Source organism: Aquarana catesbeiana, linkage group LG08, assembly GCF_042186555.1.
Source record: "Aquarana catesbeiana isolate 2022-GZ linkage group LG08, ASM4218655v1, whole genome shotgun sequence".
In the NCBI taxonomy this organism is placed as follows: domain Eukaryota; kingdom Metazoa; phylum Chordata; class Amphibia; order Anura; family Ranidae; genus Aquarana; species Aquarana catesbeiana.
In genome coordinates, this window is record NC_133331.1 from 268100324 (window position 1) to 268112446 (window position 12123).

Sequence of the window (12123 nt, forward strand, 5' to 3'; positions counted from 1 at the left end):
CAATCCTACATAGAGTTATGAAGAAATTTACTTTCTTGGATCTTTATAAAGGATTGGCATATTATGATTAAAACTAACAGAAAACCAGTGAATAACAGTTCGACTTGTACTTTTAGTGCAATCAGTAGTGTATTTAGGTTTTCTGCTGCCTAGGCCTGACTAAACTTGTGCACCCCCTAATTTAAATATGACCCACCCCTTCCTGTCAAGGCCACACCCCTTGCTGTTTAAGTCCTGCCCTGAAATTTTCGAGTTGGGACACTAGTTCTAAGGGCCTGGGGGGCAATGGATTACCTTAATTTGCATAGATTTCCTCTCACTTCCTGTTTGGCTATGGGGCAGGAAGTGAAGGGAAATCTCTGCAATGGGACAGGGATGGTAAAAAATAAACTGACAGGGGCTATAACCTTCCCTTATTCTATCCAAAATGAAAAAAAAAGTGTTGCCTATAGTTTTACTTTAAGCACAAATTTCTGATCATTTTATGGAGAGGACTAAGAAGATATAACCATGCCAATGGTGCAGCAGAAAACCTATAGCACAGTGAGGAAGGTTTGCGGTCCAGAATGATAGGACAGTCAAAATTAGAAGTGGTGTCCCCCCCCCACAGTTGCGGAATGCCGGCCGCCTGCATAACGGAAGCAGTGCGGCTGATTTATGGTGTGGCGCTAGACTAATTTGCCTCTCAGCCCAGTCCACCCCATAAGACTGGCGCTACACTAACAGTGTAGCACAAGCCGGTGGAGACTCTTTCCGAGCTGCCCCCCTGCAAAGTGCTGCCCTAGGCCTGGGCCTTGTCGGCCTAGGCCAGGATACAGCGTTGAGTGCACTGCATCACAACAAAATACAACGCTTGTGCTAAATGGCCATAAATTCCCACAGACACCCTATGAAATCTTGCGAAAAGCCTTTCCAGAAGAGGGGGGTCTTTTCACAAAGGAGAGGGACAACACCATATTAGTGGGATTTAGCTGATTTAGGTGTGATGGTCAGGTGTACACTGATCTTTGGCCACATTGTGTATCACTGCCTAAGAATCTGTCTTGCAGTGCACCACAGGAAGGTGTTGAAGTCCCACTCTGTTAAAAATAATTTTGAAAATTTTGGGAAGGGGATGGGGAGATTGTCTACCCTTAGCAAGAAAAATCTCCTGGTTGTGGACATGGATTAAAAACGTGAGTTTCCAACTGATCACTGCTCTACCCAAAGCGGAAAATCATACTGTTGAAAATGTGCGTTATATATCTAACTACGCGTGCCTTTGGAGAAACCATGTTGTAGATCTACACACGGACTGTAAAATACATTATACAGTTTTTTCTTTCTCTTGAAAATAGAGAATAAAAAAAAAGTTGTTGCTCAAGTCACATTTGAATGTGCATAAAAGCACAATAAAGAATTCATGTTCTGTTTATATGAAACCTCCACTAGAACAGTTTACAACGTTTCTTTTGTCATTAATTCTCTTTGCACTTTCTTATAATATGGAAATACATAATGATACATGGTACATGGCATGTTCATTTTTTTATTTTTTTTTATTGACATTTTTTTATACTACAAAATCAGAAGGCATGTTTTTTTTTAGTAACTGATAAACTACTGAAATGTGATGGCTACATTAGTTCTTTAATTTTCATTTTTTGTTTTCATCTGATGAATACATTTTAGTTCTTATGTTTAGATATGCTTCAGCTTTTTTTTTAATGATGGTCCTATTTAAGACCTCCAAAGCCAAAACATGCCAACAAATGAGAGTGACAAAGGAAGTAATTAATTACCCGCTAGACAGAAAATTCACAGATGATAAGACGTTTATTTTGACAAGCAATGTCATTCCATTTTCCTGTTCTTTGCAGCTCTAAACAGTGTGTGTCTTGATTATTACTGGGTGCATCTTTTTTCCAGTTGGTGTAGGAGATCGCATCACCCGATGGACATCTGTAAGTACCATCTGTCTCAAGTTTATTTATTCCAAGAAAAGCAAGGACGTCGTAATGATTGGTGATGGAACGTACGGCTTCGTTCTCATCAGCATTCTTTGGAGAGGCAATTTGACCTCCCGCATCTGTACACCTTTCTCTAGCATCAGTGAAATTTCCTTGAGCACCATCTGAGAGGTAAATTTTGTCACCACTTCTAGCTCTTCCTTTGAAAAATAAAAATGCTGAAAAGGAAATAGAAGAGAAAAAAATTATATCATTACAAGACCTATTATGATGTACAGGTATCTTCACTTAGAGCAAAATATAACATTGCGGTGATGATGGTGGGCATGGTACTTAAAGGGTAAGTTCACCTTGCAGAGCATTGCACCCAAGATCAATGGATCACGGGTGCAGTGTCAGGCTCCTACAGAGAAGCCTTGCAGATTTCTGCCTATACCTCTGTCAGATTGATAGCTGCAGTGCTTGTGAATGAACTATGAGGGTGATCATCAGCACCCTTGCAGTTGATTAAGAACTACAAGCCATCTGCTGAGGTGGTGGACCGGACTTGTAGTTTTCTCATTCACATATCTCTGTAAATAAATGACATGGCTGTGCAGGCCAAGCCCTGAACAGCCGGCCAGTTTTTAAAATGTGACAGTGGGTGTGGGGAGAGGAGCCCATGCTCTCTGTCACAGGGGAAGGGGGTAGTAGAAGCATGTTACATGTTACACCTTAAATATGCATGTAACATATAACATGCTTGTAAAGACGAACCTATCCTAAGTCAACCTGTTGCTATCTCCTGTTTTTAGCCAAGACATGGCCCAATGCAAATCCATGCAATATGCCCCTTATTTATTGTCTTTAATTTATAAACTCACAGATCCACTGGAGGATTATGTTCCTCCATTTAACAGAGCATTGCATCTGTAGCAATAACTCTCGGCGGAGCTGCTGGTTTAAGCGGGCTTGTTACCTTCACTCTCCTTCCCTCTGTTTCACCAGCAACGGGTCTAGGGTTCCGTTGAGTTTACCTCCGGACGATAGAAGCACCAACACGTGCGTTTTCAATGCTTTTTTGAACAATTAACGAAGGAAGTAGCAGGAAAGAGGCAGAAGGGAAACTGCAGGGAAAGCTCAAATACCTTTCTGTAGGATTCTTGACAAATGCCCTTTAGAGTTGAATACTACAGTAGAATGCGTTCTCTTGTGGGGCACACTCTTTGCTCGCCTGGATAGGCCTGGATAGGCCTCTCTCACTTGCCTAGCAGCCAGTACGTAGCACGAACAAAAGTCTCTCCAACAGACTTGCTTGGGATGAACCCGTACGATCCTCTGCCACAGGATGTATTGGTTTTGTGGTGAATGTCAGTCACAGTGCTTGAACCTTTAAGCCAAACCCGGCAACACTATGCTGTAAAGTTACTTTAGGATACGTCCTCCAACCGAGTCACCAGGACCCTCTCCAGACCAGCACTCTGCATGATCCTTCCATGACGGGTCCTCCCCTGGGATCTCCTCGGTTGTCCAGCTTCTTCACTCTGGATAGACAGCTCAGGACCATTCCTCGGCTGCTGTGGTAGGCCCCAGACAAGCTTCTGGGCCCACCCATGCGCCGCAGAGACGCAGGCCTCCGGAACGGAGGACCACGAGGTAGCACTCTAATGCATACCTGTCTGTCACATAAATACCCTCTCCCAGAATCCCACTCGGAGGACCACCTCCACCGAGTTGTCTCCGGGACAGAAGAGCATCCATACGCTTTGACACGTTGCCTTTCCAACACTAGCCGATAGTAACAACGACACCCACCGGCCCAGTATGGAAACACATGCAACGTCAGCCAAGCTGGAACAGAGGCAAATCTAACTTCCCCTAACGAGCATTTTACTAAATTTACCTATCAGATGGTAGATCGCAAATCTACCAGCGCTACATACTCCCCCCACTACAGTAGACGTTGTCCCCAATGTCTGTCCAAAAAACAATGACAGTAACTCCCAAGCCTGGGAGGAGGTATTTGAGCTTTTAAATAACTTGGATAGTCAAAGAAGAAAGAAAGACAGTGGAAAGACATTATAAGACATACATCTACAAAACATTATGTTCACGTCCGTAAACAAAACCATCCTATGACTGTACATAACCTCACTATCTATCTAGCTGAAAAGCCTCCCAGCTTGATAGGAGATCCAATAGTTCCTGAAAAGGAAAGCATATTAAACACACACATATACTGTACAATATCAGGAGCAAAGCCTCATCTTTTTTTTTTTTTTAAATGAGCCTCTCTTCCTTTTTACCTATAGCAAAATAATCAAAGAGGCAGAAGGGAAACTGCAGGGAAAGCTCAAATACCTTTCTGTAGGATTCTTGACAAATGTCCTTTAGAGTTGAATATTACAGTAGAATTCGCTCCCCTTGTGGGACACACTCTTTGCTCGCCTGGATAGGCCTCTCTCACTTGCCTAGCAGCCAGTACGTAGCATGAACAAAAGTCTCTGCCACAGACTTGCTTGGAATGAACCCGTACGATCCTCTGCCACAGGATGTATTGGTTTTGCGGTGAATGTCAGTCACAGTGCTTGAACCTTTAAGCCAAACCCGCCAACACTATGCTGTAAAGTTACTTTAGGATACGTCCTCCAACCGAGTCACCAGGCCCCTCTCCAGATCAGCACTCTGCATGATCCTTCCATGACGGATCCTCCCCTGGCATCTCCTCGGTTGTCCAGCTTCTTCGTTCTGGATAGACAGCTCAGGACCATTCCTCGGCTGCTGTGGTAGGCCCCAGACAAGCTTCTGGGCCCACCCATGTGCCGCAGTGATGCAGGCCTCCGGAACAGAGGACCACGAGGTAGCACTCTAACGCATACCTGTCACTCCAGGAGGGCGAGCAGGTGGCTGTAAAACTACCCTAAAACATGGCGTCTGTCCCATAAATACCCTCTCCCAGAATCCCACTCATAGGACCACCTCCACCGAGTTGTCTCCAGGACAGAAGAGCATCCATACGCTTTGACACGTTGCCTTTCCAACACTAGCCGATAGTAACAACGACACCCACCGGCCCAGTATGGAAACACATGCAACGTCAGCCAAGCTGGAACAGAGGCAAATCTAACTTCCCCTAACGAGCAATTTACTAAATTTACCTATCAGATGGTAGATCGAAAATCTACCAGCGCTACACATCTGACATGCAAACTACATTTACCCCTGCCCAGATCAAAAGGGCATTTTTGCTTGCACATATTTAATAAAAAAGCAATGTCCCAACACATTACTATTAAATACTACAATCTGCATACAATTCAAGTTATCCAAACATAAAGAACCCTTTTTCTTACTAAGAACAAGATATGTCACCATGGTCCAACTCAGATTCAGTCTCTTGGGTCAAAAATAAGTCCTTAATAGAACATGTTTGGTACATCAGGCCCTAAAGGTGCCCAAATAGATTTTTTCCAATGATCCTTCATTTCTTCTTACCTGTTTGCAGTTCTTTTAGTTGTCCATTCAATGCTTTGAATTTCCCTTGGATATCTTCACATACTGAGGAAAGAGAATTTGATACTGTTTAAGGATTCATTCTAAGGGCAATGAAGTCTTTTCTATGCCTACTGAAAGAAAATATACTCCATGATTTTTATTTCATTTAATATTTTAACTCTTCTTAGATTATCCACCAAAGTCCAGGTCAAAGGGCCACATGAGAAACTGGGACTGTTGTGGAAGGTCAAACTTAATTCTGCTCAATATTATGTTTGGACCTTGGAAGGTCCGTAAGTATGTAAACATATAGAAAAGAAACACCCGTCACTAGGAATAATAGGTACTACTGCTAATAAAATAGGTCTCTTTCAGATGGGCGGTTGGAGGAATGGTTAAAAATGGGCACTGAGCTGTGGTTTGACTAATCCCTGTCTGCCCACTCAAACTGTAAAATAATAGTTGGACAGGGCTGTTCACATGCTGCAGCATTGTTAACTTGGGCTGCAGAGTTTGAGAAGTAACACAATTGTTCTGACTGGATGTTATATGACAACCCTCAGAACAAGCCGCTCGCGGCGCTGCGATTTGTGGTGCAGTGACACACTGCATCTCCGATCTCGGTAAAGAGCCTATGATGTAGGCTCTTTACCATGTGATCAGCTGTGTCTAATCACAGCTGATCACAATGTAAATAGGAATTGCCAGTTATCGGCTTTCCTCTGCTCACTCTGACAGCATGTGATTAGAGGAGAGCCGATAAGTGGCTTTGCTCACGGGGGGGACTTTCACTGATAATCATAATCATTGCACTGATTATCAGTGCAGCCCCATCAGCAATGCCTGCTAGTGACCACCAGTGATGCCAATCAGTGCCCATCAGTGCTACCTGCCAGTGCCCATCAGTGTCTCCTTATCAGTGCCGCCTATCAGTCCCCATCATTGCTGCCTATCAGTCCCCATCAGTGCCCATAAATGCTACCCATTAGTGCTGCCTATCAGTGCCCCTCAGTGGCTCCTATCAGTGCCTATTACTGCTGCATATTCGTGCCTCCCCATCAGTGCCTATCAGTGCAGCCTCATCAGCGCAAATCAGTGAAGGAGAAAAAATACTTATTTACAAAATGTTATAACAGAAACTAAGAACACAATTTTTGGTCTTTTTTTCTTGGTTTAGCAAAAAAAAAAACTCAGTAGTGATTAAATACCACCAAAAGAAAGCTCTATCTGTCTCAAAATTGTCATTCAAAGTGTGACAGTGCTGAAGGATGAAAATTGACCTGGGCAGGAAAGCTGAAAACTGGCCTGGGCAGGAAGCGGGTGAAAGTGCCCTGTATTGAAGTGGCTAATGGTGCCACGATTGCAGTGCGGTAGGTAAATTAGGCTTTGGGGAGGTGATATTACACCTCCTCACCACCTGTCAAATGGCCTCTGAAAAGCACTATGACTGGAAGGAGAGAGCCTGAGATTACTACAGTGGAGATTTCATCAGATCCTGATCTGGAGTAAAGAACAGGTGTACGGCTCCTAGGATTTGCAGCTTGCAGGTGCCAGGAAGAACTTGGCCAGCTACCAGAGTGGCTTGAGATTGTTGGGACGTCTCTTAGGCAATGCTTTCTGATCAGAACCAAGCCTCCCCGCTATACTGCTCAGCTCCTCGGGTTCTATCCTTCCAGTTCTTGCAGCTCTCCACACAGACATCTGTCAGGGAGCTGACAAGTTTAGAGAGACATGCTGACATTGGAGGCATCGATGGGGACAGCCAAAGGGCTGGATGTGACCCTGGGGCCATAATTTGCCCAGGTCTGCTCCAGATCATTATGTGTTAGCAATGTTTATCTGCGTCACAGTACACCTACTGAAGGCCGTAAAAATGGCTGTAAAATGGACCATTTTATATTAGCTTGACCTGAACCTGTGCTATACCCATACAAGCAAAGTAACAGGTTTACTTAACTCCCCCCCCTCCCTTCCTTATATTCCCATAAAATCTTCTCTGGTCAAGCACCAGAGCCAAGTGAATTATCCTGTACATCCAAGTATGGGAAAGCACATGACTTCCATGATGCAGAACAGGGTGCCCAGTGGTGGTAAATCGCAAGACCCCCAAAGCTGTCATATTGAGGAACAAGTCCTTAAGCACTGTGCAACCAGACCAACAGAGACCTTAAAATGTAACTCCACTTCTGCTGAGTGAAAGAACATTACCCTCTGGATGACCAATGTACTGTACATGGCAAGGGTTGTGACAAACTTGGTTGTAGCTCCTAAAGTAATAGCTGTTGTAGAGTTCCCCTCATTTCCTATCTGATAAAATATTGTCTGCAGAACAAGAAGTGGGGATGAATCTTTATTACAAAAGTCCCAGAAATCCCAAAAGGGGTCTCAACCCTTCCCCACTCTATCCAAAATTAATAAAAGACATTTTGGCTAAACATAAGCTTTAAACAGGGTTTTGTTCATTACAAAAGGGTAAATGATGTGTCCAAGGAGTGAACAGCAGCCCCCCAATATCTCTACTCAAGGGGGGATAATTCTTTAACTTTATGTATCTTGTCTGATTTAGAACTTTTGGAACAGTGCCAGGAATGGAACCATTATAGTTGGGCAATCTTTTAAAGTCAGTAAACAATAGACATGTGCAGAATGGAAACATTTGTTTTGTTTCGTTTCAGATAGATTTGTTATGTTACTAATTTCGTTTCATTATGGAATTCATTTAGTTTGGTTTCGATATTTGTTTAGTTTCGTTTTGTTTTCCTTAAAATTTGCTTCCTTTGTAAACTTTCTAACGAATGCCAACTTTTTAGAATGATCAGAATTCGGATTGGTCGAAAAAATTATCGACCAATTCAAATTCTGTGCAAAGATATGGCTACTTGTTAAGCTGCGGACTGGAAAGCCGGCTGCCTGCGTCCTTAACAACCATGACACATCATCTGTCAGCGGGCTTCCCCACTGACAGATGAATGTAAAGAAAAGAATGCCGGCATTGTCCAGCAATAGAAAGACATATAAAAGAATGACGTGGGATTCCCCCTAAAATCTATACCAGACCCTTATCTAGGCAAGCAGCCTGGCAGGTCAGGAAAGGGTGATGCGCCCCCCCCCCCCCCCACGAAACTATACTAGACCACATGCGCTAAACATGGGGGGATGCGTTGGGGCAAGGGGGTATGGATTTTGGGGGGGAACCCATGCCTTTTTTTTTTTTCTTGGTGTGGGGTTTCCCTTAAAATCCATTACCAGACCCAAAGAGCCTGGTATGGACTGGGAGGGGGGGCACACTCTGTTTTTTTTAAATTTTTCTATTGCCTGGCAATGCTGACATTTTCTTCTTTATATTCATCTGTCAGTGGAAAAGCCCGCTGACAGATGCTGACACACGGTTGTTAAGGACAAAGCAGCTTCCCGGCCTGCTGCTTAACAACCAGCTATTCTTCACACAGAATTCAAATCGATCGTTTTTTCGAACGATTCAAATTCTAATTGTTCTGAAAAGTTGGAATTTTTTAGAAAAGGAATAAACAAAATGATTTTTTTTTTTTTTTTCCTTGTCAAAAGAAGTTTATTGAGTATACAATATTATAAAGATACATAAAGTAAGTTTACAAGGATCTATAAAGTAAGCTCATTGTTTTACAGTAGGGATTATATAGGTAAATATCATGAAATTTCAAATATTAAACATTGGGTTCACGTAAACCTAAATTAAAGATATATATCATTTCCTTAGTTACTTTTGTAGGTATTTAAATGATTTATACCTACTATATATATTGTTTACAGGTAGAGTGTATATAGGTCAAATAAATTCTGATAATGAGTTTTAATCGTAAGGTGGAGAAAAGGAAAGAGAAAGAAGAAAAAGGGTAGAAAGGGAGAGGTATGGTCCACAAGGTTGTCCCGCTCGTCAGTTTATTATTCTTTTTAGTTCTCTTTGAAGCCTAGAATGGGTGTCTCTGTAAGTCATTTAATCTGTTACCATGGCAACAGGACAGAGTCATTGAAATTTGACAGGAACTGTTGTTTTATCCAAGGATGCCAAAGTTTTTCAAATTTTGGAATTTGATTTTGATCGATGGCTACCATCTTAGCATGGGACATTGTATTATTCATTCTGTGAATTGTTTCTGCTAGTACCAACGTAGGAGATTTCCATGCTTTGGCCACTGTTTGTTTTGCAGCCGTTATTAGTTGGATCATAAGTTTGAATTGAGAGAGTGTTAACCATTCCGGTTTTAGATTAAGTAAAGTTATATATGGATCTGGTTGTATTATTTTTTTAAATATTTTAGCTGCAATCACGAAGACTTCCTTCCAGAAGGTTTGGATTACTGGGCACGTCCACCATATGTGTAAATGTGTGCCTATTTCTGGGCATCCTCGAAAACAAAGAGCTGAGGTATTAGGTGAATATTTTGCCACTCTAGCGGGTACAAGGTACCAGCGAGTTAGGACTTTATAATTTGTCCCCAGTGCTAAGATGTTGGGTGAGGATGACTTAGATGTGAGCCATATGTTAGACCAGTCCGTGTCTTCTAAAGTTCGTCCCAGGTCCTCCTCCCACCTCTGAACGTAAGAGGGTCTATTAAGATTTACTACTCCATATAATTGATTATAAAGTGATGAAATTGTACCTTTAGCAAATGGATCTTTTGTACAGATTGATTCAAAAATGGATAATTGGGATAATGGTGTATCCCCCTTTAGGAATAGTGTATAGAAATTTTTGATTTGGAGATATCTAAATATCTCAGAGTTTGGTAGATCATATTTTTCTCTAAGCGATGGGAATGAAAGGAATGATTTAGATGCTATGAAGTCATTTAGTGTCTGAATGCCTGATGTTGTCCAAGCTTTAAAAGAATTTGGGTAGATCCATGCCGGATAAAAGGCCGGATTTCTGATAAAAGAAAGGAGAGGATTGTGTGGAGATTGTAACTGATATTTGGTTTTTAGTTTATCCCAGAGAGATAAGAAGTGTTTAGTTATGGGATTATGAATTTTAAAGCGGTCTTTAGGATCAAGCCATAACAAGTTTGATATTAATAGAGGGTCATTTTCTGAAGCCTCTATAAATACCCATAATGGGATTTCCTGTTTTGCATGGTATTTGGACAGACTGGCCAAATGTGCTGCTCTGTAGTAGTTAGTAAAATTAGGGTATCCCAGGCCTTTCTTTATTTTTGGGAAGATGTAGTGTGTGTATAGGTATACGTGGTTTAGAAGAGCCCCATATAAACGAAGTTGCTCTTTTTTGTACTATTCTCAAAAAATAGGAAGGAATTGGAATAGGGAGGACTCTGAATAGATAAAGCAATTTGGGTAGAATAGTCATTTTGATTGCATTAATCTTCCCTATCCAGGATAAAGGAAGTTGCGACCATTGTTTTATTAGATTTGTGATCTGTCTTAATACAGGAGGATAATTGGTTGAGAATAAGTCAGAATGAGATGCTGTTAAATGAATTCCAAGATATGGGATTGATTTTTCTGCCCATGTGAATGGGAGTGCAGCCCTAGCCGGGATCAATTCCATGTTTGTGAGCGAAATATTAAGCACTAGGCATTTCTTAGGATTAATCATAAGGCTGGATAGGGCTGCAAATCCATCAAGAGCTGGTATTAAGTTAGGACCAGAGACCTGTGGTGATGATAGAAAAAGTAATATATCGTCTGCAAATATAAATAATTTGTGTGTAATACCTCCTACTTCAATGCCAGTTATAGTTTGGTTTGTTCTGATGTATTGGGCCATGGGTTTGAGTATAAGGGCAAATAATAAGGGAGATAATGGGCAACCCTGTCGGGTACCTCTTTCGATATTAAAGGCATCAGATTTGTATCCAGCGTATTTTATATAGGCTTTGGGTTTATTATATAATGCTTTGATCCATGTTAAAAGTGGGGTCCAAAACCCCATTTTTGTAATGAATATTGCATATATTGCCAGGATACTGTGTCAAATGCCCTCTTAACATGGAGAGATAGAAAACATAAAGGGATTTTCCGTTTTTTAGCAATATGTGCCAATAACACTGCCCTGCGTATATTATCGCCTGCCTGTCTATTTGGCATGAAGCCTACTTGATCTCTATGTATTAATTTTCCTATAATGCTATTGAGGCGTTTTGCTATTATTTTTGCTAATAATTTAATATCAAGGTTTAACAGAGAGATAGGCCGATAATTCACACAGGAAGTATCATCAGAAAGGGGTTTTGGGATCATACAAACAATTGCCATTAGTGTTTCTTGCCGAAAAGAATGTCCTTCTAGAAGTTTGTTAAAAGTTTCAGTGAGAATGGGAGAGAGTATTTCTGAGAATGTTTTATAGTATAAAGCCGAGTAGCTGTCTGGGCCTGGTCTTTTGTTAAGTTTTAGGTCTTTTATGGCGTTAGCAACTTCATCTATAGTTATAGGCTCATCCAAACTGCTTTTTTGATTCTGAGACAACTCAGGCAAGGTTATTTTTGAGAAGAAGGATTCAGCCTCTGTAGGATTAAATTCATTGTTTGTCTTGTATAAAGTTGCGAGATGTGAGTGAAATTTATGGACTATTTTAACTGGATTAAGTATTAATCCAATTAAGTATAAACATTTTTTGATAATTTCAAACGTATTGGTTTGAAAGATTTGTTAGTTGAATTTAATGCCCGAGCCAAATATGTACCTGGTTTGTTTGTATTCATGTAGA

At 41.4% G+C, this 12123-nt stretch overlaps 2 protein-coding genes across 3 annotated transcripts in view; both read right to left on the bottom strand.

Moving 5' to 3' along the window:
• Nucleotides 1-12123, bottom strand: part of LOC141106431 (conglutinin-like) — a 228813-nt gene that overhangs the window by 138143 nt on the left and 78547 nt on the right. The gene's annotated exons all lie outside the window — the stretch shown is intronic.
• Nucleotides 1572-12123, bottom strand: part of LOC141106430 (pulmonary surfactant-associated protein D-like) — an 89128-nt gene continuing 78576 nt past the window's right edge. The window contains exons 5-6 of one of the 2 annotated variants that reach the window (XM_073597207.1): nucleotides 5424-5486; nucleotides 1572-2167 (exon numbers count right to left, since the gene is read on the bottom strand). In XM_073597207.1, coding sequence (XP_073453308.1) covers nucleotides 1785-2167; nucleotides 5424-5486 — 446 coding nt within the window. In that variant the 3' untranslated portion in view covers nucleotides 1572-1784. The remainder of the gene's footprint in view (nucleotides 2168-5423; nucleotides 5487-12123) is intronic. The other variant, XM_073597208.1, reaches the window with a different exon arrangement.